Below are 27,486 nucleotides of genomic sequence, written 5' to 3'. Positions count from 1 at the left end.
GAATATCCCCTGCACCGTATCTTTGCAAACATCCAAATGAAAAACCGCAAGGCAACATGCAAAGCGACATGCTATATTAAATTTTGCCAATCAGACGTTCACAAAGCGGTAGGTATGAAGGATAATATTAATATTTTGAAGTATGAAACAAATACTCAGTTGCGTGAAATTTACGCTGCCAAACATGTGTCCACTCAAGCACTACAAATTTACAATAATAGAAGTCAGCTTAAGTTAATTGATCAATTCTTTCAAGTTCAGTGTCAAAACCAGTGGACGAGGGGGGGGGGGGGGGATGATCTACACGATAGAGTGGCCTATGTGTGAGAAAGATAACATCATTATTGCGAGCCGGCGCAGAATGTTTGTTAGCTGCATGCAGCCACGGCCGACGCTAAGCTAGCGTGCAGATGTTCGGTAGTGCGAAGAATGTATCCCGTGCCACAGGTCAATATTTGGGCTGACCTCGAGGCAGACTACGGGTGCCTGAACTATAGAATATCTGATGTACTATTCAAGGAGTGGCAGTGATACATGATACAAGCACAGAAGGTGTAGAGTAGTGATACTACATGTACATACACTAACCATTGGGAGGTTAGATTGGGCTCTAGCCAAATCCTGACACAACACAACGGGATAAAATCTAGCAGAATCCCAGTCCATATCAGAGATTAGTCGAGTATCAGCCGTGGGTTTGCGATATCTAGCCCAATGTATGCTGACGATCTAGTGTTCAGATATCTTGAATTTCATCTTCATTTACATGCACACAGTGTTGGCTGGTTCGGACACTGTGTGTGTGTGTGGTGTGTGTGTGGTGTGTGTGTGTGTGTGTGTGTGTGTGTGTGTGTGTGTGTGTGTGTGTGTGTGTGTGTGTGAGTGAGTGTATGCGTGTGTGTGTGTGTGTGTGTGTGTGTGTGTGTGTGTGTGTGTGTGTGCATGTCATTGATCACCATTCTAGCCATGGAAAATGCTAGAATGTTGATCATATGATTATACAACCATTCTCAGTAAGGTATAAAGATCAAGTGGCTATGCTGAGTGTCAGGCACCAGCATCACCTAAAATCATCTCAAGGCGTAGCATGTCCGTGATGTGTCAACACGACATAACATTCTCACTTGGCAATCGTTCCGGAGACCCGCAACGCGCGTTCCGAATAAACATTCCCACCACACATAACAGCCGCTAGAGGAGCAGAATGATCGTCATGGACTCTGGCAGGTTATTCGTCTTGGAGACACTGTACAACGTCTGCATCCACACCACACCGTGCGTAGCCTACTGTGGCTGCGTGGTCATTGGCAGCTGAGGCTCTGGCGGTAGACCGATTGTCTCTGGAACGTTACTGCCGGTGAAAAGGTTGCTGTCGTAGCGACGACTGTGTACGCCCTTACTGCTACGGCCTCCTCCGCCAGTGGCCCCGCCGTGAAGCATGCGCGGCGGTGCAAATATGTCTGGAAACCTGGACGCACATGGACACACAAATACATACACACAGGGTTACACACCATACGCAGTGAATACAATTATGTGCGCACTCGTATCCCAAGCATAGCCGCAATAGTAGAGTGCACTCGCATACACACATGCACACATACACGTTCCGTCTCTGGCTCGCTTACCGTGTTCTCGCTTCGTGTACAGCCTTGGACGCTGGTGAGCGATGTGCCAGTCGGTGATCACCAAGATGTGAAGAGCCAGTCAATGACATTGCACTGCCGGCTGTGCCCATTGACAACGATGAGCCAAGACCGTGGGTCTGTGATCCACCGCCACCAGCACCGAACATGGGCGCACCATGTGAGCCACCTGTTGCTCCAAAGCCTCTCTGCTGCTGTTGTTGCTTCTGTGTCCGTCGCTCCAGCCGTCGCTTGTCCTTGGACATCTTCCAGCGCTGGACAAAGTCCCGCAGCATGGGTGATATCTCCTTGCGGTCCAGCAGTACTGAATAAGGAGAACACGTAGTGGACACTACGATTAGTACATTGTAATAGGGATGCAGGGGCGCCGGAAGGTAATTTAGTGTGGCACGGCCAGCCACCTGAAGTACAATTTACTCGTGAGTTGGGGTTGTTCTTCAGGAAATTTTCGAAATCTAGTTCCCAGATCAGTGCTTCTTATCGATTCACAGGTTGACCGGGGCAAAGAGTGGTAGTGACGGCAGCGTGTCCGACACCCCTGCGTACTATACTTTACAAGTACTCAACCCTTGTTTGGTCAGTACTACCGTTCTGCTGAAAAAGATCTAATCGTGTGAATCATGTTTAGGCCCTGCACCAGTTCGCATCCCAGTGTTCACATGTCTAGGACTGCACAGTGCCCTGCTGTGTACTGTGATCACATGTTATTGACCAGCTTTGGCAAAAAGAGAAGTAAATTATCGTGTCCGTTCCCGAAAGAACTCACAACGACCGCTGACACCGGTAAATCCAGCATCAGATGCAGCACTGTGTACTGTGGTATTGCTGTTCAACACTGATGACTATCCATGCACTGTAGCAGAGGTCTAGCCAAAGGATCGCAGGGGGGTCAGCACCCCCCCCCCCCCCCAGATTGAGCGCTAAACACCCCCTACTCTGATTGAGCGCGCTACCCCCCCCCCCCATGCTCTGATTGAGCGCGCCAGGGATAATGGGACCCCCTACTCATTTGTCGATTTTTTTCAGGCGATTCAACGAAAAAGCAGTCAAAAGTCACTAACAGAGGGATCATAAAGGCACATTTGTCTGGGGGTGAAGTCGGGGTTTCGCTCCCGTGTGTTGCATTTTCACGGCAAGACAATTTTGGAAATGGAGTAATACGTTACAGGGTAGCTATTTCTTCCGCCCGCATCTTCTATTTTGACCGGGCTAGAACCCTGCTGTAGACATCCCCAGGACTAGCTCTAACTCTAACACCACATTGTATGGTGCTGTTGCCATTGAAACTGTACCTAGTCTGGGTGCCACGCATATTATGTTGTCCATGTAGCGAGAGCGGACGCACAGCGGGTTGCCGGAGAAATCCACGCGCTCCAGACGTCTCCAGCTTTGCAAGATCTGCAGTACTTCCTGCGGACACAGTCAGATGAAGGTGACACACACATTATATCGTTAGCAAGAACACCATATCACAGTAGTGCGGATAACGATAGAGAAATGATCCAACCTACACTCGTGTATGAGTAGCAAGGATAATAGCCGCAGAAACAACGCGAACGAGAGCAGCATTGGCACAAGCAACCAATACCACCACGAACAGCAGCGGCATCAGCGACCATGAGAGCGACAGGAACAATCATTGGCGCTGACACTGCCACCAACTCCACTGCCACCACTAATAGCAGCAGCAGCAGCAGCAGCAGCAGCAAGAGCAGCAGCAACCGTGATTGCAACCATGCTAACCAGGAGAGCAAACCACTCTGATAACAGCAGCATAACCGCCGCCACCAGCAAGAGCAGTGATACTGTCACTATTCGTGCAACACCACACGTGATCATGTCATGCACGACAACCTTACCTTGAGATCAGAGAGTTGATTATCAGCCGCAGTGAGCGTAATGAGCTCTGTCAGGCATGCCACCGGCCTTAAACTGCTGAGCCCGTTTCCGGAAATGTTTAGAACCGTCAGTGACTGTGCTAGCTGATACATACACAGTGGATCAAACAGTATCTCTTCTCCTGCACAGGGTGAAACAAGAACAGTCACAGACATTGTACTAAAAAGGTAAGCAGCCGCTTTAGGCCTGTTATCAATGAAATAATTCCACCTCCAACAGGGGCAACGTCGCAAGGTATATTAGGGTGGCACGGTGAACCACCTGAACTACAATAGCACTTGTGGGGTTTGAGTGGCTCCTCGGAAATTTTTCGAATTTACAGCCCAAATCAGTGCTTTTCATTGATTCACAGGGTACCTGGGACAAAAATAGTATGGTCAATACCGTAGTCACCGTAGCGTGTCCTACGCCACTGTCCTGCAAAATGGGCTCTCTGTATGGAGGAAAATTACATTGTCAGTACCTAAAGCTTGTTGCAGGTGTGATGAGGTCGGCCAGTGAGCGCATGTGCTTGAGGTGGAAACACTTCACAGTAACAGACCCAGCAGCAAACGATGTGTGTTAGTAGGTATCCCGTCTAGTGAGTGTGCGTGTGTGTGTGTGTGTGTGTGTTTGTGTGCCGTCTTCGCTGGCTGGGGCATGTCGGACGACAGAATGCGAAGTATGTATTGTTTGGTGAGCTCCAGAAGACGCGCCCTCGCCACGGGCCAGGCAAGCGTTGGCGTGACAACATCGTGATTGACCTAGAGGAACGTCATATCAATGTCTGGTACAGCCTAGCCGAGGACCGTCGTGCGTGGAGACTGGCCTGCAACACCATCCAGCCGCCTAAAACCTGTGTCTCGGGATTTCAGGTGCCACTGAGGCTGAGATTTTCCCCGTCACCAGGATCTCACTCGCCACTCGAAGTTCTGTTCCCCGTGACTGAAACACTGTCGGTCCTTTCAGGACCTGCCATCATCGGCGGATGGGCATTATTGTATTGTATGGTTTTGTGTGTGTATGTGTATGTGTGCGTGCGTTCGTCTGTGTGTGGGTGTGTGTTTGTGTGTGTGTGGATGTGTGTGTGTAAACCAGCAGCACCAGCAAGGTGTTAGAGCAGTCCCCGTCGACTCACCAGGCGGTAACTGCTGGTATTCAACGTGTAGTTCTCTCAACTCTGGCAGCTCCCCTACGCCTTCCACTACAGTGATGCCGTTATTGCCAAGGTACCTGCATCACACCGGGGAAACAACAAACAACAATTGAATATGATAACTAAAGAATTGATGGAGAGCTATAGACGTCATAGAATTGTTCGTAAACTACAACGAACACAGTCACCTCATCATGTGACCTCATTCGCACATTCAATGGCCTCATTCACACATGTGATGACCTCATCATATGACCTCATTCACACATGCAATGACCTCATTCACACCTCCCATAATCGTTACCCATGACCCTGTGTACTACTTACAGTTTGGTAAGGTGTGGTAAGACGTGGAGGTTCTCCATACGCGTGATGACATTCTTCTGCAAGTACAGGTTGGTGATGGTGGGCAGGTTGTCCAGCCCCTCAATACGCTCTATGCAGTTCTCATAGAGATACAGAACTCGTAGTGAACTGCACATGTCCAGATGACACTGAAACCAGCCACGACAAGGACAGGGGGAACACACCACGGCGCACAGCATAGAGCAAAGCACACAACTGCTCACAGACGCCCTGACGAGGGTTCTAGCCAAAGCAGGGTAGGGGGGATACGCTCTATACGAGTACAATTCTCGTAGAGATGCAGCACCCGTACTGAACTGCACATCTCCAGATGGCACTGAAACCAGCTACGGCGGGACAGGAACACAGAGATAAGCATCTCCAACTGTTCAGAGACACAGTGACGTACGATAAAGGTAGCTCAACGCCAATTGGCTTATAGTCGACTCCAATTATAACGACATCGAAGATAACGAATTTCGTCACACAGCAAACCGTCGTCCAGGTCCCAGTTTTAACCCACAGTGTAAGTTCATTTCTGTTATAACAAACTTCCGTTATAAAGAACAAATTCTCCTGCACAATGGTGTTGGTTATGTCAGGAGTTTGGCTGGTTTTTTAATGCCTACCAAGGGGTCATCCGTTAACTAACGAGCGGGTAATTTTCTTGACCGACGGGTTAACGGGCACCCTTTAGCCTTATTTATCTGTTCTCAGGTTGTATTTTGATATCACATTATGATTCGCAAATTGATTTGTGTCTGATAGCTGCAGAGGTAGATCTACTAGGTACGAAAATGCAACAACAATGCAGACATCCAGCGTGGAGTTGTAAATAATTGACTCCCGCCGGGAATGCGTGATCCCAGATGTGTTGTTTCGTACTGACTGGATCATCGAAATCCAAACGGGTACCCTTTTACTAACGGTACCTGAGATTAACGGGCGGGTACTCGGGTACCCGGTACACCCGTTTGACTCCTAGAAAAATCCATCCAGTGGCTAAAAGGAGGGGTGGGTGGAAAAGTGCTTGGCGGATATTTTATTAAATTTTGTGAAACGGCAAATTACACGAGTATGATGTCATGCGGTAATTGGATTGCTAGGGCTGACCTATGTGAAACTCGAGCGAAAAACTATAGTGTCCCCAACCAAGGGGTGGGGTGTGGGTGTCTAGCTAAATTTGGCCACTATTCGGGTTTTTCATTTCCGACCTTTGTGGACGACCCCTAAACAGGATGCATCCACATGTGAACTGTATGTAAAGGTGTGCCATTGATCGTTATTTCGCGCGTTTTGTGTGCAATGTCAGTCTGGCATCCGAAGCACTGGTTTGCCACTGACTCACTCACAAGCTACAAAGCATACTGAAGTACTGTACAATACATACCACACACAACATACGTTACGGTATATCATTCGCACCAGGGAGTACTGTAGTATAAGGCCCATGGTATTTTACTACTCCCTGATTCGCACACACCAAATTAGAAAATCTGCGAAACTTGAATAATTGCGCAGTCATAGCCAGTGCATTGAAAACTTACTATAGCCTCAATCTCCCTGTTGTTCAGCTGTAGATGTGTGGCACGCCGTAGGTATCTCTCCAGTGTCTCGCCTTTCCGCCGCTTTGCTGGGTTGATGCAGCGCGTGAGCAGCTCCAAACTGATGCGAACCATGACGACTGAGCTCGCTGCTGCGTTGGCTTTAGCGAACCAACAGACCTTAGCCGCGGTGTTGGCGAGTTGAGTGATGATCTATATACACCTAGTCCTTAGTTTACCTTCAACAAGATGTGTGACTGTTCAGCATGCCAAACCAAGTACTACACGATCAGCGTCCTGCAAACATATCCCAGTTCAGAAGCAATAAAAAAATCGCTCCTTAGAATTTTTCTGTGGGAACAGCGATGGGAGAAATGCCGTCAACTCGTTCGACGCCGCTGTCTTCAGTGTATTTTGGGACACGGAACGGGAATCTCAATAGTCACGCGCTGGATTTTGTACTCCTACGTCTCCCTAGTTATTGAAGTTAGTGAGCAAAGGATCCTCGACTCCCAGCAGTGGAGATTGGAAAATGGGTTTGGTGTTCAACCTGACTCCAAATCCAATGTTTTCAAATGACAGTAACTGTTGATCATTATGCATGTTACTACACCAATGTCTTGTACTTACATGACGTGTATAAAAATGTGCACGTAGATCTACACTCACACACACACACACACACTGACACGGTACGGCGGAATCGTTACAAATCTGGACAGACTGCATTTTACTGCATGATGGCGCATGCAGTGTTCGGGTGCGACTTCGCGACGCGACAGCGTCTTTTCACCACGGTTTCGGGTGTCAAGCCAACGGGCCTCGCACTGCCAGTGTCGTCGACACCAAGACCAAGAGTACGAGTACATGAAAAGGTTTAGTTTTCATGATTGTACTCTTGCCGACACCGACCGCGACAGTGTGCAGTTCCAGACTGCAGCTACCCCCTACATGCATCATGTACATCTGGTACATAGTCATTGTACTACACTGTCTGCAGTACTGTCAGTACTATCAGTAGGACAGGAGTACTATCAGTAGGATAGGAGTACTATCAGTAGGATAGGAGTCTCTAGCTTAGGACAACTCCGATCGATCGGGAACCGTCCGTAGATTGACTTAGTGATGATGGCGAGTGACATGCCGACACTCGACTTGTCGAGTCTCGAGTACTAGGCATTGGCGGATTCTGCTCGAAAAGCAGTGAAATTGACAGAACCATACAAACCTTATGGCGGGCAATTCCTCGAATTCTGCTCCATTTCTTTATCCACATACCAAACATGCATGAAACTTACCAGAAAAAGTACCGACTTCTGCCAATTTTTCTGCCGACATTATCCGCATATGCCTAGCCATCATGTACAGGTAATACCTTTTATTTATTAATTTTATTTTATTCCAAGCAATACATGGCTGGCGTAGCCAATGACCACTTAGTAGTATGTAGTCCATTCATCACACTCACCACCCCAGGCAGTAGTGAGCACATATACACGTCCATGATTGTACACACATACATGTACATGTATGTGTGTACAATCATGGACTACTTCAGCCTAGTTTGTTTCTTCGACCTATCAAAGGCCTTTGATACAGTGTGGCACCGTGGTTTGTTGGCCAAAGTCGCCTCCTTTAACATTGGTGGCAATGTTCTGCGGTGGCTCGAAAGCTACCTATCCTGCCGAGTCCAACAGGTCAGGGTATCAGGTTCGCTGTCCCAACCGCTCGAAGTCTGTTCCGGTGTGCCACAGGGCTCAATACTTGGTCCTCTTCTCTTCTTGCTCTATGTAAATGACTTAACTCGCGTTCCAAATACCTCCCTGTACGCCGATGATACTACTCTTGTGGCATCTGAACGTTCCCTGCCCATGGCGTGTAATTCTTTGCAGTCGGAAATTCGCTCAATGTTTGAATGGATGCGTCTCTGGAAACTTCGACCTAATGCTGGAAAGACTGTCATATTGTGCATTCCACCTCATCCGCGTTCCGATCTTTCCCACATCGACCCGTACCTATTCCACTTCCCTGACGACCGGACGCCCATCCCAATTGTTAGCCACCACAAACACCTTGGAGTCATCTTTGACTCAGGCATGAGTTGGTCCCACAATCTGGAGTATCTCGAGCGCCGGACATGTACCAGGTATACGCCCGTCGCAAGAGAAGCACGCAAATCTGCAAATGCACTGAATGTGCACCCACAAATACACACACACACACACGCACACACACCGACTCCGGTTTTCAAGAAACAGAGATCATCATTCACGCAGCACTTTAGCATCGCAAACGCATGTCGGTCTAAACTGCACTTCCCTCTACAAGTCACATGTAGCATTGCGTATGCTCACACATGTGTGACCCTATGTGCGCGTGAATATGAGAGTAATTACATGTATATGATTGTGATAAGTATGATCAAGCCTACCCGACCATAAAGTATTGATTATTATAAACGCTACCGCAGTCACCTGTACTGGGTAATTTACAGAATCAGTATAGCTTGACAAAATGCAAGATACGGTCCCTATCATATAGCCACATGGAGAAGTAAGGGGGTTCAAAGACAAACAGAGATAAAGAAAGAGAAGAGGGAAGAAAGAAAAAGAAATTGGTGAATGGAGGGAAAAAGGCAGATGATGACGTGATACGTCCGCTAGGTTGAAAAATGATGAAAATGACATCATCAAAATGACAATGACATCATTAGGACAGGTTCCACATCCATGTACCAGTAATACCACCCTTGCATATGTGTCATGCCGGCATAACGTACAGGGCAGGGGGTCAACACGCTCTCACACCAACACAGTACAACTAGCTGTGTAGAGCTATATGAGTGTACTTGCTGTCGTTACGTAAACATAACTCGCTCAGTCTCCCGTCTTACATGGTACAAGGGGCTGGCGGCAATTAGCCGGCTATTTGCTCAGAGATCTAGTAGGTTTCCATCTGCCGGTGTGTTGGCAGGAACGGGCGTGTCCAATTCCGGAACGAGGGACTTTACCGTGGCTTCCAAGGCGGCTGTAGCCAGAGCATCGAATGCTTCCGCTGTCATGTCTCCCATCTGATGCTGATCAACTTGTTCATCTCCATCAACGTCATCGTGTCTATTACCGGCACCCTCGTCCCCGGAATCGTCATCATGGTACTCCGACTCAACCTACAGCATTTCCCGCACGAGAATGCAGAGGTCCATGCATGCACACACGTCCACAAACACATACACACACACGCAAACACACACACTCACATGCGCGCGTGCGAGCAAACACACAGTCACTCTGTCTCAGGGTTCTGAAGGCACGTAACATGTTACACTAGCACGGAATACATGTCTGAGAGGTCTATTGTCATCCGAATGTCCCGTGAAAAATGGTGTACAAAGCTGCTGAACAGGCGAATCCATCTACACAGATTTCATGCTTTCTGACTATGCAGCTGTGATTCAATTCACATTCTATTACTTGCGTGAGCATGCTGAAATACTTCCCCCTCCCCCTCCCTCTCACACATATGCGCACGTCCCCAACGTCCATGGGAGTTAGTTTGAATGGCAGCTTGCACGGGGATATCCTGATGTTCTTGTGCCCCCGCCCTCCCTTCCTTTCTGGGTAGTTTTCCCTCTTGAGTCTTGGTGTGCAGCCCACAACTGTCCCGCTAGTCTCATGCACATACCATTCGCCATCACCATCTCCACAGACAATGATGAGACACGAGCCATTGCCCAGCACTCACCAGAAGTTTGGGTACCACTTGGCCTTCTCTGCCTGCCCCGGAACTAGCTGGTGTCTCGCTTTCGCGGAGCAGTGGTTCGTCCGTGTCCGAATCGCTGTCGAACGCATCCTCTGCATTGCGAGTGGCCCGCTCATAGCCTGGGTCTCTGTTCTTGCGGAGAATCCTAGCTAGACAGCTTCCCATGATCTCTGCAGCAGCTTGTGGTCCGTGCTAGCGGTGTGCGATGTTCTCACTCGCTGCTTTCTCGCAACGGTAGAGCGCTGTGCGAATGAAATGAAACGCACGCGTCAAGTTCGCGCCTCCTCCAACCTTCGAACACACAGGTGGAGAGAGCGTCGTCTAATCGCCTGGCTGAGAATCGTGCTACACACCACTAACGATCACGGCTTAGAAGGTTAGATAAAGGCCTTCCAAGGTCTAAAAATGTCACGCGTGGATAAAGAAAAGCGAATCAAACAACCGCTTCTCGTTCAGAAATAGATCTACCATGTACCAGTGTTCCTGTGCGATGATTTACGCCGAGACGTTGTGAAAAATCTTGCGAAAGTGAACAACAGTGGAAAAACAGCATCTCGACTTGTCAGATCTCTCCGACTTCGGACACCTTGCCTTGGTCGTGCTCCTGATGAGCCGTGGCGCCAAGGCGGCTGTCTCTGTCACCATCTGCCAGTGCCACGCAGTCTTCAGGTGAATAACCATGATAGCTGACCTACTAGTAGTACTAGTACTGACCAGTAGTAGGCAAATAAATCCGATAATTTTAGCAAGGAGTGCATGACAAGTGCTGAAGAAAATCGATTTCTTCTCCCCTTACATGTCCAATATACCGTACGTAGTCAGCTGGCACGTACTTGAAGATGCAGAGACTCACTACCGTACTGGCAATATATGTTGCCGCGTAACGCGTAACGCAGGGGGGTGCGGCGTAACGCGCGACCAGGCTAGTGCGACAAATTTTCGTAGAGTTCGTAACGCGCGTCCGGCGGGGTGCGGCGATCTTTTCATTGCAGTTTGCACTGCAAAAAAAGGCTGAAACTGTGAAAGCACGTGTACCGCGTGGTGAAAAGTTCAAAACTGGACGCAGCAGGAAGTCCTGACACTCGAAGGCGCATCATTCAGTGGTTGGCGATCTCAATGGTTTCTTCTTTCCCGAGGTCGTTTTGCGAAGAAGAGCGATGTGTTTACCAGTTTCCTTGTGACAATGCAGAAGTCTCTATTCGCCTTCGGCGTGAAGAAAATCACGCCCAAGGAAAGTGAAAAAGGAAAGGATGAGGAGAGAAAGGAGACGAAAAACAGGATTGCTGCTGATCGTGCAAAGAAAGTTTTAGTGAAGCAGAAGAAAGTTCGTGAGCAAACGAGAAAGCGTGTTTTTGTGAACAGATCACTCTGATAGTTAAAATATACAGTCTTCTATTGATATCGTTGTCGCCCTTTGCCGTCGGGTTTGTAACAGTTGGATAGCAACTGAATTTCTGTGCCTTCAATGTGGATGAAAAGAAAAAATGATGCGGCAAAAGCAAAAAAAATGATGCGGCAATCGCAAAAAAAGTGATGCGGCAATAGCAAAAAAAGGACTGCGGCAATATAGAAACCTGTGTAACGGCTCCTGTGCGACTTTGCATGTAACGCCCTGCGTGCGGCAAACAAGTGCCAATGTAACGCTTCATGGCCTCACTGCGGCAACATATATTGCCAGTACGGTAATAGACATGTACGAGGAAGCAAATCTAACGTTTCAACGGATGACATTTCTTCGTTATAATAAGATTCGTTGAGGCCGTACTGCTTATATGCTGTGTGGGGATATGGCAGAATACTGCAAGATCGTTAACATATCTTCTCGTTAGCTTATGAATTTTGGACAATCGTTAAATTTGCGACTCGTTATAATAACATGTCTTACACTTTACAGTAAGTAATAGTCACTATGACTGTTTCAAAAGAAGAGAAGCTCTCCAGTGGTTAGGAAAACTAGAAACTTTGAGACACGTTTACACTTTTACAATGTTATCGTCTCAAGGTTTTTACCAATGCTGAACGGTTTCTACTTTGATGACAGCTGCACCATAGCTCAGTGGGTAGAGCATCGCTGGCCTAAAGCGACGATCCCTGGTTGGAGTTCTGGTGGTGACAGTAAAGATGTTTTTCTCAAACGTTTCCCTTTTCCATTCCCTCAAACTATGAATGTGTTTACTGTTGTGCCTACTTGAAGTATATGTGCATGACTGTACTTTCAACGTTAAAGCTCGCGCCTCCTTGTGATTGACTCACCATCTGGACTGACTCCCTGGTTGGACTCTGGAGCACACTACAATTACATAAACAGGTCGAATTCCAGAGAAGTTCACGTCCATTGAATCCCTGAGCCCCCTGGGTGCCTCCGATCACTTAAAACTTAATCGTCTTCGTCAGGCTCTCCCTTGCTAAAGAACAGTCTCGATACTCCACAACTGCACCACCTCGCTTCAGACATCACTTGCTCACTCAATCGCAATGGGAAGGCCGCTCAACGGCAACGCTGAAATTGCCGCAACTTTACATGGGCTTGTACTTGTCACGTGTGCTCATCTTCGTGATACGTGCTTGTGTATTTTCGGCTGTGATGTGAGACTAGCTGACGTTACTGGCTTTACACGTATCACACTTTGTATCTCGGAGGGCCGGCTGTGAGGTTTTGGAGACGATGGTGGGCAGGACAGTGCCCTTGTATTTTCCTGTTGTTTTTTGGTTTTTTTTGTTTGTTTTGTTTTTGTTTTTGGTGTTTTTTTGTTTTTTGTTTTTTGTTTCTCGTTTTTTGCGTTTTTCACACATACAATTGTTTTCATTTTTTGGTGTGTTCTAATCATTCGCCATGCCACTGTCAATTGTATTCTGTTTGCCCGTAAAAGAGGCCTTTACACGTATCACACTTTGTATTCTCATAATTATTGTCATTCTAACTGGACAGGAATGGAGATCCCCTCAATAGGCCTCAACAGCAGGCTCTGGGGAATCCTCGATAGACCTCAACGGCAGGCTCTGGGGAATGCTCGATAGGCCTCAACGGCAGGCTCTGGGGAATCCTTGAAATAATTTTTACAATCATACAAAATCCTGAGTTCTCTTTTAGCTTAGTCAGATTGTGCATTCAGTCATGTGGAGTGAGGTCGAATGATGAAACTGAGTTGCAGACTAATGGCGGTGCCTTGCCTTCATTTCAACCCTTGTAATCAGGGAGTAGTGATGTGCAATGATTATTAATCTGCGTGTAATTTTTTTATATTTTTAATCTGTGTGTAGGGGTGCGGTGGTTTGTAGGCCTATACTAGCTGTGTGTGCATAGACTGTCCAGCATACGAGTACCCCACTAGGTTATCACCCATGGCAACAGTACCCCACTAGGTTATCACCCATAGCAACAGTACCCCACTAGGTTATCACCCATGGCAACAGTACCCCACTAGGTTATCACCTATGGCAACAGTACCCCACTAGGTTATCACCCATGGCAACAGTACTCAGTAATAGTGCAGGTCCAGGGTGCTTGCAGCGCAGGCATCTAAATTTCTCAAAAGGACAGGGTTTATCTCCTTCAAATGCCGAAATCTTTCAGAATTCTGGAACCTGCCCGAAACATGAAAATAATCTTCATTTTTCAGCGATTCTCAAGTGCGTGGTGTGAGAAGCGCAGCGAACGGAGCTATGAAGCCGAGACCTCTGGTCGGCTGAGCTTAATGGGCCCCACCACCACACTCCATTATTCACCCCTGTGTCTGGAGATAATGTGGATTTTGTAGAAAACAAAAACAGGAGACAACCGAAAACCTGAGTGTTGTAGAAATGCAGGTTGAATCAAAGACGAACGACAGGATATACATGTAGGACCAACTAAAACGGGTAGTTTTTGTAAAAAAAAAGGAAAGAAAATGATTTGCGCAATGCTGCTGGAGAGAAAGGAGACATGACAAGTTTCTGAGAAACTATTTTCGTAGTGACAACAAGCAAATGAGGTGGCAAGAAAGCCTAAATTAGCCAAGATGTTGAGCAGCGTAATCTTCTCGATGACGGAATCCCAGCGAGAGGGCTCAGCGTGCACGTGAGGTGCCGCTTACAGACCACCCACGCAGTTATGTACCAGGTGGTAGCAATCGTCGCCAGCGTCGTAGCAATCGTGGACTCCCTTGATCAGTGAAAGACCGAACGAGTCCTCTGTGTTCAAGATGTCATCGCCGCAGTCGAAGGCGCTGTGACCACACTCAAAGCCCTGCTTGACGGAGTCAAAGACGTTGCACTTCCATGACAAACCCAAGAATCGCCTGTAAAAACAGTTAACAAATTAAATTATTGTGTCCATTCCCAAAGGGAACTCATGACTGATACTAGCATCCGGTGAACCCTAGCGGCAGATACAACGCCTAACGGTAGGGAATCGCATGTGGCACCTGGGAAACATAGTCAAAGAACTAGGATCTGCTACTTTCCAAAGTTTTGCTGAATCCAGTACAGCTCAAGTCTTCCTATAACCTTTACTACAGATCGAGGCTCAATTCATTATTATACAAGGGTCCTGTTTTCGTCTGGCGCAGGCACAATACCCCACTGCCCTAAGTCCAGTTACAGATGACGACAACAACAACAACAACAACAACAACAACAACAACAACAACAACAACAACAACAACAACAACAACAACAACAACAACAGCACCAGCAGCAGTACCAGCACCAGCAGCAGCACCAGCAGCAGCACCAGCAGCAGCAGCAGCAGCGGCAACAACAATAACAACCACGACAACAACAACAACAACAACAAGTCAATATATTCTTCGTTCCACGGAGTGGGTGGGTGGGTGGGGAGGGTCGTACATAAAAATTTCATTCCATGAAAATTATCGATAATACCAGATATCCCTTATTATAAAAAAGGAACAACCACCCATGCACGCATCCATTGCTTACTTCTTGCGACCAAGGCCCAACTTGCTGGCAAAGCTCTGGACGCGAGTCTTCAGTTCGCCAAGCTCATGACTACACAGAGCAGAAGGAAGAGAGGAACACACAAACAAGAGAGGAACACATCAACAAGAGAGGAACACACAAACAAGAGAGGAACACACAAACAAGAGAGTAACACACAAACAAGAGAGGAACACATAAACAAGAGAGGAACACATAAACAAGAGAGGAACACACAAACAAGAGAGGAACACATAAACAAGAGAGGAACACACAAACAAGAGAGGAACACACAAACAAGAGAGGAACACACAAACAAGAGAGGAACACACAAACAACCACCACCTGATCAGGTGTACAGTGTAGACCTTCCCCAAAGATAACAAAAAATTTTATTTTCCATCTGATGCTTTTCCCAACCATGCCATAACAAGTGGAAGTTGCTGAAATCGCATCCATATTTTTCAGAAAAAACTCAAAAGTTGCTAATATCGCTACTCAAAATGAGCGAGTTCTTGTGCATAATGATGCCTAAAAGTTAAATACCACCAGCAAAGGAGCGGAAATGGAAAACACTGTGGCGCAACTGCCTGAGTAAATACTACAATCATGGTACTGTCCGCTCGTGACCCCGGGCCGCCATGCACTGATTAGCTGTATGCCCGGGCCGTCATGCACTGATTACCTGTATGCCCGGGCCGCCATGCACTGATTAGCTGTATGCCCGGGCCGTCATGCACTGATTACCTGTATGCCCGGGCCGCCATGCACTGATTACCTGTATGCCCGGGCCGTCATGCACTGATTACCTGTATGCCCGGGCCGTCATGCACTGATTACCTGTATGCCCGGGCCGTCATGCACTGATTAGCTGTATGCCCGGGCCGCCATGCACTGATTAGCTGTATGCCCGGGCCGTCATGCACTGATTAGCTGTATGCCCGGGCCGTCATGCACTGATTAGCTGTATGCCCGGGCCGTCATGCACTGATTACCTGTATGCCCGGGCCGTCATGCACTGATTAGCTGTATGCCCGGGCCGCCATGCACTGATTAGCTGTATGCCCGGGCCGTCATGCACTGATTAGCTGTATGCCCGGGCCGCCATGCACTGATTAGCTGTATGCCCGGGCCGCCATGCACTGATTAGCTGTATGCCCGGGCCGTCATGCACTGATTAGCTGTATGCCCGGGCCGCCATGCACTGATTAGCTGTATGCCCGGGCCGCCATGCACTGATTAGCTGTATGCCCGGGCCGCCATGCACTGATTAGCTGTATGCCCGGGCCGTCATGCACTGATTAGCTGTATGCCCGGGCCGCCATGCACTGATTACCTGTATGCCCGGGCCGTCATGCACTGATTAGCTGTATGCCCGGGCCGCCATGCACTGATTAGCTGTATGCCCGGGCCGCCATGCACTGATTAGCTGTATGCCCGGGCCGCCATGCACTGATTAGCTGTATGCCCGGGCCGTCATGCACTGATTAGCTGTATGCCCGGGCCGCCATGCACTGATTACCTGTATGCCCGGGCCGTCATGCACTGATTAGCTGTATGCCCGGGCCGTCATGCACTGATTACCTGTATGCCCGGGCCATCATGCACTGATTAGCTGTATGCCCGGGCCGTCATGCACTGATTAGCTGTATGCCCGGGCCGTCATGCACTGATTACCTCTATGCCCGGGCCGTCATGCACTGATTAGCTGTATGCCCGGGCCGTCATGCACTGATTAGCTGTATGCCCGGGCCGCCATGCACTGATTAGCTGTATGCCCGGGCCGTCATGCACTGATTACCTGTATGCCCGGGCCGTCATGCACTGATTACCTGTATGCCCGGGCCGTCATGCACTGATTAGCTGTATGCCCGGGCCGCCATGCACTGATTAGCTGTATGCCCGGGCCGTCATGCACTGATTACCTGTATGCCCGGGCCGTCATGCACTGATTAGCTGTATGCCCGGGCCGCCATGCACTGATTAGCTGTATACCCGGGCCGCCATGCACTGATTAGCTGTATGCCCGGGCCGCTATGCACTGATTAGCTGTATGCCCGGGCCGCCATGCACTGATTAGCTGTATGCCCGGGCCGTCATGCACTGATTAGCTGTATGCCCGGGCCGCCATGCACTGATTAGCTGTATGCCCGGGCCGCCATGCACTGATTAGCTGCATGCCCGGGCCGCCATGCACTGATTAGCTGTATGCCTTATACACCAGAAATACTCACGTGAAGCACGGTAGAACGCCGGGGATCTGACCAACGAGAGAGTGGACAGAGCTGGCAGCCTGGTTAACTAGCGGTGTGACGCTCTGCCACATTGACAGGTTCTTCCAGCCGGCGGAGTTCTGGTGACGGAACATGAATGTCTGCATGTGCAACACACAACCGCATGAGAAACATTACAGGAAAGAGAGTTGGCACGAGGGGGGGGGGGGACATCTTCATGGTTTGAGTGAAACTCGGGTAGACGGAGTTCAACTTCGGCATCCTCAGGAATTGTATTTTAATCTGTATTTTAAATGCCCCTGTAGTTTTGGAGTGGAACTACATCACATACATACTGTTTATCATTATCACACATCGTATTTCTTTTGGGTTACATTTTTTTCGTTTTCTGGGTTTGCATTTGTGTCGCATTTTCAGCCATTGAGTTTCTTTTGCCCGGAAAAGAGGCTTGAGTTTGCATCCTCAGGAATGGCTCATGAGGCACCAGATGACTTTCCACGCGAAAAAAGCAAGAAGATTTTTAAAGACTATTATTTTGATGAACGCATGCTATGCTCACACATTCAATCAAGCACTGTAGGTTGTGGTCACACAGCACTGCTCAATGAAATCCAGTCTCGTCACTCAAGTACGCGCCGGGCGTTGCGCAGCCCTAGACCTAAGAACATTGGGCAGCGAAATGGTGCAAGGTGCAAACTTGAGTGCCATGACTGGATGTCACTGAGCCAGACTGTACATCTGTGGGTGAGTCCAATGTCACTTCAGCTCATCCTCCTTATTGCGATTTTAATATTGTTGTCATCTCCTCGAATATTTAGAAATAATGAAATTGAAAAATAGAATGAGCATCATTGTCCACCGGTCATCCTGGCCAAACTTCACAGTCATAACGTTAGCTGACGGTTGTTATTCACTCTCAGTCCAAGACTGATTCCACAACACCACACGGTGTGCAGTGCAATTACATCATCGTTCATAGGCTCATGACATCATCATCTGAGGCGTAGCTCGCACATCTGTGATGCGGATACTCTGTACCACCGGGAACTCAGTCGCCATTTTTACCTTTTTTCGACTATGTAGTATCTATGAGGGTGATTTGCTGGTGTGGTGATCGGACTTCACTGACTGTACACGAGCTATCGCCGGGTCGTGTGACTGCCTCTGTGTGTCTTAATGACACCATCGGTATTGGCTACAGCCTACAGTAAGTCACTTGACGTGGCATTACCTGATGACATCATCGGTATTAGTTACAGTAAGTCACTTGACCCGGCATAACCTGATGACATCATCGGTATTAGCTACAGTAAGTTACTTGACGCGGCATTACCTGATGGTCACGGGCACTGGATACCAGTCCACTGACATCATGCAGAGCGTCGTGGTACAGCATGCTGAAGCGGCTGCGGCACTGGGCGGTATGGTTGGTGACGTCATAGGTGATTGTACCTGCAGCATGGTAGGTAGAACACAATGATAATGGGAACAAAAGACTTGGCAATAGCACCACCATCAGCAGCAGCAGCAGTAAAGGGAGCGGCAGCAGAAGATGGAGAATCATTAGCAACAGCAGCAACAGGAGCAGCAGCAGCAGCAACAGCAGCAGCAGCAACAGCAGCAGCAACAGCGGCAGCAGCAACAGCAGCAACAGCAGCAGCAGCAACAGCAGCAGCAGCAGCAACAGCAGCGGCAGCAGCGGCCACAGCAGCAGCAACAGCAGCAGCAACAGCAGCAGCAGCAGCAGCAGGAGCAGCAGCAGTAGCAGCACCAGCAACAGCAGCAACAGCAGCAGCAGCAGCAGCAGCAGCAGCAGCAACAGCATCAGCAGCAGCAGCAGCAGCAACAGCAGCAGCAGCAACAGCAGCAACAGCAGCAGCAGCAGCAGCAGCAGTGGCAACAGTGGCAACAGGGTTGAGGAAACCTGCTGAAAGAAGGGGGGAGAGAGCTTTTCCATCACATTGATAAACCCTGTATCATCAACAACACACCCATTTGCAGGAAATAGACCACTTGCATCAGTGATGGTTTAGGGTTTGTAAAGGTTATGAAAAGGCTTCAGTGGAGCTCGCGCACCTTAACAAAAGTAGTGACATCCCCAGGGCATAGATCAGCAAAGTGCGTGATCAAAGAGGGAAAATGCCTCTGACCGAGGTCATGCACCAGCCTATCCACTATACACAGTTTGAAAACTGACACCCAAGAACTAACCGTTGGTGCCACCGTGGGACTTATCGTGGAGGATCTTGATGGTGCTCTCAACAGCCTTGGTGATGGGATGGACAATCTGCACAGGGAGAGGAAATCAGAACCGTTGTTGGTTCTTCTCTCACCGCAATCTACCAGTATCATTTTTCCTCTTTCCTCTTATCTTTTGGCTATCACCCATACCTACGGTATTTCTGCAACTATTCATTTTGGCGATGAATGCATGAAGGATAATTGGAGCGCCACGACGCTGTAGCTCGTTGAGGAATGCCGGGTGTGATGAGAGATGCTCTGTAAATCACCAGTAGGTCCTGCATGTCACATACAGACTGCCATATAGAGAGCAGACCCCCTTGCATAGGAGACTGGGCCTTGAAGCGGGTCAAGAACAAGCGCATACTACCAGTCGATCTTACGGCTGCATAGCACTGAAAATTCCCCCTATGCCGGAGGGTGTGTATGTGCATGTGTGTGTGGGGGTGGGGTGGGGGGTGGGGGGTGGGGGGTAGTCGACACAGTTCACACCGACTCTGTTACAGCGACGCAAGCACACATCCACTGTATGTGTACTGCGTCCGGATATCCACTGACCATGTGGGAAACCAGTACCTCAATATCTACTGGTCTGTATTTGTGTGGAAAAACACACCATTCTGATCTCCACCCACTCACCCACCCACTCACCCACCCACTCACCCACCCCCCACTCACCCACCCACTCACTCACCCCCCACTCACCCACCCACTCACCCACCCACTCACCCACCCACTCACCCACCAAATCTAGATGTGTGCTTTACTAGTGAACACAAACCGGAAGAGCATAAGCAAATACAAAATTAGGGGCTGGCTAGCGTGCCGATTGAGTGGTCATCCTCGCAACAAGAGATCTCGGGGTGAGCATAATGGTCCATGTGGTGATGGGAGAGGGAACACACATCATTAGTGGAAGAGGGGGTATGCATTGAGGGATTGTGTGAACTCATCATGTGTGTGTATATGTGTGTGTGCGTGCGTGTGTGTGCGTGTGTGCGTGTGTGCGCGCACTAGGCTGAATAGGGGCGGTCAGTTTTTCAGCCTTGCAAGCTGTTGAATGGTGCAATCCCAGCACAAGCTGCTATGGCTCCTGCTGTGGCATCGCTATCATCGCCTCCGGCGATGGGCGTCAAATGGTTCAAATGGTGTGTGCGTGTCTGTGTGTGTGTGTGTGTGTGCATGTGTGTGTGTGCGTGTCTGTGTGTATGTGTGTGTATGTGTGTCTCATACCTGGTAGACTGTACCGATGTCGTGGACAACATCGCCGATATCGCTGAAGAACGAGCGGCGTTTGCGGCCGCTGACAGTCAGCGGACCGATCTGGACATCGGGAGCGCCGTCGAAGGCAGAGGACATGTCGATCTTGGGCACCTTGAACTGCAGGGTAGCATGACAGAAAGCATAGACACACACCACACACACACAGATACGCTGTCAGACTCTTAGTATTTCGTAATAATCCACAGCCTCAACACATTCCTTTCCTTTCATTACTAATAAGCGGCGCGGAGACAATAACTTTATTATGTCAATCAGCAGAATCAGCGAAGCGGACATTGGACGTTGTAATCAGCAAGAATAAAATATGGATAATAATTGTTTTCAGTAGTAAACATGACTTGTCCATTGCCCATTATATCATCATCAGGCCTACCATCCGGTGATTGTGCCAATCTAAAGTAAACCACCAATAATCAGTACACATTGGTCGCATTGGGTATCGGCCTGTATTTTAGAATGCCTGTGTTGCCACGGCAATGGGATGCAGCAAGGCCCATGCGTACTGGCACATGTCTAGAGCCGTCAGGGAAGTGAGACTGTGGGTCGTCGACCATGCGCTCTGTCGGCTACACTCAGCACTCACCAGTATGGCCATAGTGGCTACATGACGCAGCTGTTGACTGTGTATGACAGAACACAAACATGCTCTGACCTGTGCAGCATGGAATGGCTTGCCGTACATGTACCGTTATGAGCTCTGATATGATGCACAGCAGACCATGCCTTTTCATATCAATTTCCGGGAGAGGACATTGACCCGGGGAGGACACTAACCCGGAGAGAGCATTGACCCGGGAAGAGGGCAATGACCCAAGTAGAGGACAATGACCTGGCAAGAGGAGAATATCCCGGGAAGAGGACATAGACCAGGACACTGGGCCAGGAAGAGAACATTTACCCGGGAAGGGGACATTTACCCGGGAAGGGGACATTGGCCCGGGAAGGGGACATTGACCCAGGAAAGGGGTTTAGCACCGAGTAGAAGATATTGGCCCAGGTGTGTGTGGGGGGGGGGGTATCTTCTTACCTGGGTAAGGTCGACTGGACCAGGCTCGAACGAGGGCAGCATACTCTTCATATTCTTGATGAAGAGTGGGACGGACGGCTGTGGGATCGTGTCACTATCCGACGTCATGATGTCATCACCACCACGTACCGAGAAGAGATGGTTGACTGGTCTAAATGATCAGAAGAAAATATCCGCACCAACAAAACAATCAGGTGAGTTTTGGTGCCAGAAAATGCTTCGTGTTCCACACACAACTTGCCACACACTTCATGAGCAACTAAGCGTGATTATACCTGGTTTACCCTTGCCTTCGTAAATTTCTGAGGAGGAGATTGCATCTGTTGCACCCCTTCGCTTATGGAATGCCTGCACTCTGCACTGTCATAAAAGAACAATGTGGCTTAAACCAGGACAGCGGTGGCAAGTATCGCGCCAGGTCATGCAGTGCAGTACTTTTCGTAGCGCATGCATTTTCATGCCAGGAGTATAGCGATTACCTTAGATTATCAGCCTGAAATGGCGCATCCTAAATGCGCACTATACTTCACCAAATACAGCAGAGCAGCAACAAGAAACTCACGCCTTGTCGAAGGAAATGTTGCAACCCGCGGCAGGCAGATCTCCGAGCAGGTTGATGATGTGCGTGTGAGAGGTAATGCTGGAGTAATTGAAGTCGATGTGAATGCCCTGGGTGGAGTCGACATGAGCCATCTGTCAGTACAGTATACAGTGATGGTATGCACACACGGTGACACAATCACACAATCACACAATCACACAATCACACAATCACACAATCAGACCGCACAGCATAATTATAGTGATGGTTTGTACACAATCGCCTGATCCAGTGAAGTACCAGTGTCATGATGCGGAATACAAGCAAAGACCGAACTGAATGCTCGTATTCTAAATACTGCACAGCTTCACTCCAGTCGACACTGAGCAGGTCCTTGCAGTGGTGGAAAGCAGGTTGTATGTTCTACTACCCTTGCTGCCACGATCATTGTCTGATATGCATGGATCAGCCTGCCTGCTCACCTTGTCTAGTTGCTTGTAGTCATTCTGGATGGGCGAGAACAGGTTGGCGTCGCAGTTGGTGAAGTGCAAGCGATTCAGGTAAGTCTTGACAGTAGATGCCACCGAGCGCTTCTTACGCAGTGTTGAAAGGGCCTCTCCATAGTTCTCACCGGTGCTGGTTACAATGAAGCTTGTCTGGCCGTTGTTCTGAGAGAGAGAGAGAGAGAGAGAGAGAGAGAGAGAGAGAGAGAGAGAGAGAGAGAGAGAGAGAGAGAGAGAGAGAGAGAGAGAGAGAGAGAGAGAGAGAGAGAGAGAGAGAGAGAGAGAGAGAGAGAGAGAGAGAGAGAGAGAGAGAGAGAGAGAGAGAGAGAGAGAGAGAGAGAGAGAGAGAGAGAGAGAGAGAGGGAGAGAGAGAGAGAGAGAGAAAGAGAGAGATACATTATACTAGCCTGTTCAAGTAGAGGTGTTAACGCCGTCTACAGCCATGATCAATGCACAGATAAAGAGGAATTTGCAGCGACAAAATACCCCTGACCAGGAATCATGGGGAAAGCTGGTTAAGGGGAAGATAGAGATGCAACCACTGGAGGACAGAACGGCAAGGAAACTGAAAAAGGACGGACATGAGAGAGTCAGGAAGACACCCAGGCTGAAAAATGAGAGACGAAGAGCGAAGTAAGTTAGAAATGCACCAACAATGGTATATTTCTCCCAAACAATCCTATACACACACACACAAGAACACACACACACAAACACGGAGTCCGGGAATCAGAGGGTAGTTACTTACCTTGTAGAGTGTCACTTGGATAGTACCCTTGGGCGTTAGCATTGGGTTTCCACTCTGGCACTGCGTCCCGTTAGCAAAGTTACACATGACAAAGTCAGTAACTGGAACACTTCCCTCCAGCACCGGCTTGTTCAAGTAGCTACCATCACTGCCCTGAGACATCTGGTAATAGTCTGGGGGTGAGAGAGAGAGAGAGAGAGAGAGAGAGAGAGAGAGAGAGATAAGTAGATACATGTGTTCTGCGCTGATGAGCCCACAAAGGACGAAACAGCTCGGTCAAGTGTCCGCAAAATGAGTCTTTAGCTCCTGCTCTCGTAGCAATTGAGCACTCTCATGAGGGGTAGTGCCTTTGCTGTTTGCGTTATGCATAGCTCCCTGTCAGTTTGAGCAAAGAGCGGAGATGCCTACGCCACGCAGTTGCGCCAGAGAGTTGAAGGTGCTTTGAAATGGTAATATCTTTCCCGTTTCCATTTTCCTGCAATGCCCGGCGTGTGAGATATGGAAATCTCACTCACTGCATGTAATGCCTTTGCAGCAGTATTTATGATTGGCAACTCCCCTTGCCACAAATAGAAGTAATGTTTATCAAAGTGCTGAAGTGAGGTGCAACAAGAAATCATCAATTTCAGCTTTGCAACCATGACTACAAGCCGCAGTTACAATGACCACAAGCAGCAGGTGCCATGACCACAAGCAGCAGGTGCCATGACCACAAGCAGCAGGTGCCATGACCACAAGCAGCAGGTGCCATGACCACAAGCAGCAGGTGCCATGACCACAACAAGTAGTCGCCGTAACTACCAGCAGTGGTTAACATGACCACAATCAGTAGTAGCCATGACTACCAGCCATAGTTACCATGACTACAAGCAGTAGTTACCTGAAGGCGACTGGTACTGATACTGTGGTTGTTCGTTGTGATGATGTTTGTCGTGGTCGTCATGGTGACGTTGGCCGCCGTACCATCCTGCCAAGAACATGCCAGCCATCAGGGCCAGGCCAATGGCCACAACCAAAACTCCACGTTTGCCGCTGGGTTTAGCAAGGATAGGAACACACACACACACACGTACACACATGCACACACACACACACACACACACACACACACACACACACACACACGCAAACACACACAAAGACACAGTCATATACATGGTTGCCATGAGTCATTATACATGTACACTCCCACTCGTGCATGCTATGCTATTCTGTGGTCAGATAGATATACGCAGAATCACCATACCATGTTGTAGGTAACCCATTTTGACCTGGATCCACTGTCTAAACACAATAACATCTCACAGTTACTATACCTATACTGTAACTTCGAAGTAGACGCACTTATGTCGACCTATGATGTTTTCACTTCTTGCATTATGTCGACCTACCAGGGTCCTAGCTAGCCAAGGGAGGGGGAGGGGGGGGGGGGGGGCAGCACTCTCCTGCTTTGATAGAGTGTCCCTCTGTGAGAAAGTGCCCCCCCCCCCCACACACACTTTAATATCTTGTTGATTTTTATGTTTTTTCATGCCATTTAACGAAAATCCAGTCGATAGTCACTACTACAACCCGACATTGATTTTGCATTGACACACAACATCCATGTGGATCAAAAGCACGGATAAGAGACAAGCAAGGAAATGACTGGCTGATCATGTTTCCTGTGATTGAACCAGTGGGAAATTCAATCCGTCTCGCGGGAACAGCATCAACCTGCTCAGCAGACGTTCACACGCCAGCAGCGCTCAATCACGGCATCTCCTATCCAAGCCCCCACACCACAGCCTGGCAAACTGTTATAGACCATGTAACATGTTCTCAAGCGTTCACAATTCTCAGTCGGGAATGGCAGCGGCGGAAGCAGCAGCAGCGTCGTCGGCAGCAGTGGAGATGAAACAGGCGCATAACTCTCGAGCACACCGAGATCCCGGCATCACTATCCGTGTCGCTGCATGCCACTACCCTACTAGTGAGACGAAGATTGCATTGTAACTTCCACACAGACCAGGTGGGAAGACCAGGAAACGAAGAAAATAACACAATATTGAACGGAAAGAGAGCTTTTTCAAGGAAAGGAAGCTTTTGCATCTATCTCAAACCTACCTCCTCTCCTTGCAGCATTTCCTGCGTTGAGCGCGCTTAGTGGCCTCTTCATCCTCCAACAGCAGCGACTCCTTGTAGGCTGGGGCCTTTTCCACTTCCATGATTGCAGCAGTCCAAAAACTTCACCAGCGCAAACAATTTCCAGACGAGGATGGAGAACACGATCGCTCCGGGGCTGGCTTTATCACGGGCGGTTTAGGCAGGTCGAACTGGAGATGGTCCGGGTAGAACCAAAATAGAACGCCGCAAAGCGATCGCCAGCTTCCAGAACCGGCTGGGCCCGCTCGTGGATTCTATAGCTGTCCGCAGCTCCGTCCCCTCTCCGCATGGCTCCCCACACATTATAACGGCTGCTTGTGCACTCCTGTGTACCCTGGTGTTCGTCGGATTCCAAGCTTACATTCTTTGTAGCCACTGCAGCACGCAGACGTCGTCGGGCGGCACAAACGTATTGCATGGTTCGTGCTGGTACGGGACAGCATCCCTGGCAAGCGTGCTATGCGATCACAAGATCAACATTGATAGCAGTCGACCAAGTCGACCTGGCGTATCCAAACATGTGCATCCGATGGTGACACCTCAGCCGATCTGCCTTGCCATCTGTCAACTAAGTCACAGGAGTTGACGTCAATAGTCAAGACTGAAGTCAAAACGGACGATGATGAGCGAATATAGAATACAATGACCTGTACGTTAGTGTGCAACAGGACGGTGGGGGTTCTCACACGTCCGACCGCCAGTGTTTCGATTCGTACCAAACATTGGAGAGCTGGGAACGCAGGGAAGCTACGTTGGGAAACGGGGAGTGGAATAGCGTTTTACAACTCGTTTTACAACTCGTTTTACAACTCGTGGATTCTATAGCCATTTACAAACCTTTTTTCTATTTTTTATAGAGAATTTCTAGTTATATGAAAACACAGAAGAAACAGCTGAACTCTGGTAACATAATCCTGTATTGTTCTATGGGTATGCACTGTTCAACCTCCCGGAAAATGCATTCCACACGTCGAAATTCGAAATCGAAAGCATCCCCAGCACACCCGTACATTCAGGTGTGACCTTGTTTTGTTGTGTGTTATAAAAGTACCCGGCATATTCCCAGCAGACCATCAGAGTGTCAGAACTGCTGCCGGGTACTAGAAGCCACAAGTCTAAGGAAAGACTTAGCAACGTCCCACCTGCTAGGGTTTCCGCTCAGTAATTCTCACCTTGGTTTGTTCTGACGATGGGTGACTGATGATGGGCCAGGCCCGAACATTTAAATTTGAATCGCAGTGAAGAGACCGTTTTTGGAGTTGAGAAGTGAAGTTTAGAAGGGTAACTGGCCCGAAAAGTCATAATGTTACGACCTCACAATATAGAATTTTTCATCCGGCGAATGCGGCGATTGTGAATAGCGACTGAATAGAGCGGTTGTCAGTCGACAAATCCCCTTTTCTTTATGATGCAGTTGCGTGATGGCCACCACTTTCTCAAAGAATTCTCATCTTGCTCCCCCTTATGCTCAGGCTGCTGCCCGTTTTGGAGCCATCAGTTGCCTAATGATCGTGACTG

General features: G+C 48.8%; 3 protein-coding genes across 4 annotated transcripts; all 3 read right to left on the bottom strand.

Annotated features, from left to right (window-relative positions):
- Window positions 1-115: 115 nt before the first annotated feature.
- LOC135819103 (protein phosphatase 1 regulatory subunit 42-like) lies at window positions 116-7,143 on the bottom strand. The gene is made up of 7 exons (XM_065332256.1): window positions 6,573-7,143; window positions 5,008-5,174; window positions 4,663-4,757; window positions 3,506-3,666; window positions 2,939-3,056; window positions 1,629-1,950; window positions 116-1,468 (listed from the first exon to the last, which is right to left on the bottom strand). Exons 1-7 carry the CDS (start codon window positions 6,702-6,704, stop codon window positions 1,285-1,287), a joined length of 1,179 nt encoding a protein of 392 aa, XP_065188328.1. The 5' UTR covers window positions 6,705-7,143; the 3' UTR covers window positions 116-1,284.
- A 1,690-nt stretch (window positions 7,144-8,833) lies between these two features.
- Window positions 8,834-10,803, bottom strand: LOC135819092 (uncharacterized). Its single transcript, XM_065332243.1, has 2 exons — window positions 10,311-10,803; window positions 8,834-9,735 (listed from the first exon to the last, which is right to left on the bottom strand). The coding sequence occupies exons 1-2, from the start codon at window positions 10,491-10,493 to the stop codon at window positions 9,502-9,504; spliced, it is 417 nt and encodes a 138-aa protein (XP_065188315.1). The 5' UTR covers window positions 10,494-10,803; the 3' UTR covers window positions 8,834-9,501.
- Window positions 10,804-14,061: 3,258 nt separating this feature from the next.
- Window positions 14,062-26,125, bottom strand: LOC135819101 (uncharacterized). Of its 2 annotated transcripts, none has more exons than XM_065332254.1 (12): window positions 25,930-26,125; window positions 24,704-24,855; window positions 23,824-23,996; window positions 23,055-23,240; window positions 22,594-22,700; window positions 22,032-22,182; window positions 20,954-21,100; window positions 19,691-19,766; window positions 18,813-18,931; window positions 17,480-17,619; window positions 15,249-15,317; window positions 14,062-14,605 (listed from the first exon to the last, which is right to left on the bottom strand). In XM_065332254.1, the coding sequence occupies exons 1-12, from the start codon at window positions 26,028-26,030 to the stop codon at window positions 14,398-14,400; spliced, it is 1,629 nt and encodes a 542-aa protein (XP_065188326.1). In that variant the 5' UTR covers window positions 26,031-26,125; the 3' UTR covers window positions 14,062-14,397. The 2 variants fall into 2 exon arrangements, with proteins under 2 accessions (XP_065188326.1, XP_065188325.1); XM_065332253.1 differs by having other exon boundaries at window positions 22,594-22,724; window positions 25,930-26,123.
- Between the last annotated feature and the right edge of the window lie 1,361 nt (window positions 26,126-27,486).

This window comes from Sycon ciliatum, chromosome 6, assembly GCF_964019385.1.
Source record: "Sycon ciliatum chromosome 6, ocSycCili1.1, whole genome shotgun sequence".
Lineage (NCBI taxonomy): Eukaryota > Metazoa > Porifera > Calcarea > Leucosolenida > Sycettidae > Sycon > Sycon ciliatum.
The sequence above is the reverse complement of the archived record's forward strand: the minus strand, read 5'-3'. Positions and strand labels throughout refer to the sequence as shown.

Coding starts and splice junctions, on each gene's coding strand:
- LOC135819092 (XM_065332243.1), bottom strand. CDS start 10,493: ATGGGAAGCTGTCTAGCTAGGATTCTCCGCAAGAACAGAGACCCAGGC. Junction 9,736..10,310: donor AAGTGGTACCCAAACTTCTG/GTGAGTGCTGGG, acceptor GAAATGCTGTAG/GTTGAGTCGGAGTACCATGA.
- LOC135819103 (XM_065332256.1), bottom strand. CDS start 6,704: ATGGTTCGCATCAGTTTGGAGCTGCTCACGCGCTGCATCAACCCAGCA. Junction 4,758..5,007: donor TTACCACACCTTACCAAACT/GTAAGTAGTACA, acceptor GGTGTGATGCAG/GTACCTTGGCAATAACGGCA. Junction 3,057..3,505: donor ATCAACTCTCTGATCTCAAG/GTAAGGTTGTCG, acceptor CTGTGTCCGCAG/GAAGTACTGCAGATCTTGCA.
- LOC135819101 (XM_065332253.1), bottom strand. CDS start 26,030: ATGGAAGTGGAAAAGGCCCCAGCCTACAAGGAGTCGCTGCTGTTGGAG. Junction 24,856..25,929: donor AAATGCTGCAAGGAGAGGAG/GTAGGTTTGAGA, acceptor TGCTAAACCCAG/CGGCAAACGTGGAGTTTTGG. Junction 17,620..18,812: donor CCAGTGCCCGTGACCATCAG/GTAATGCCGCGT, acceptor TTGCACATGCAG/ACATTCATGTTCCGTCACCA.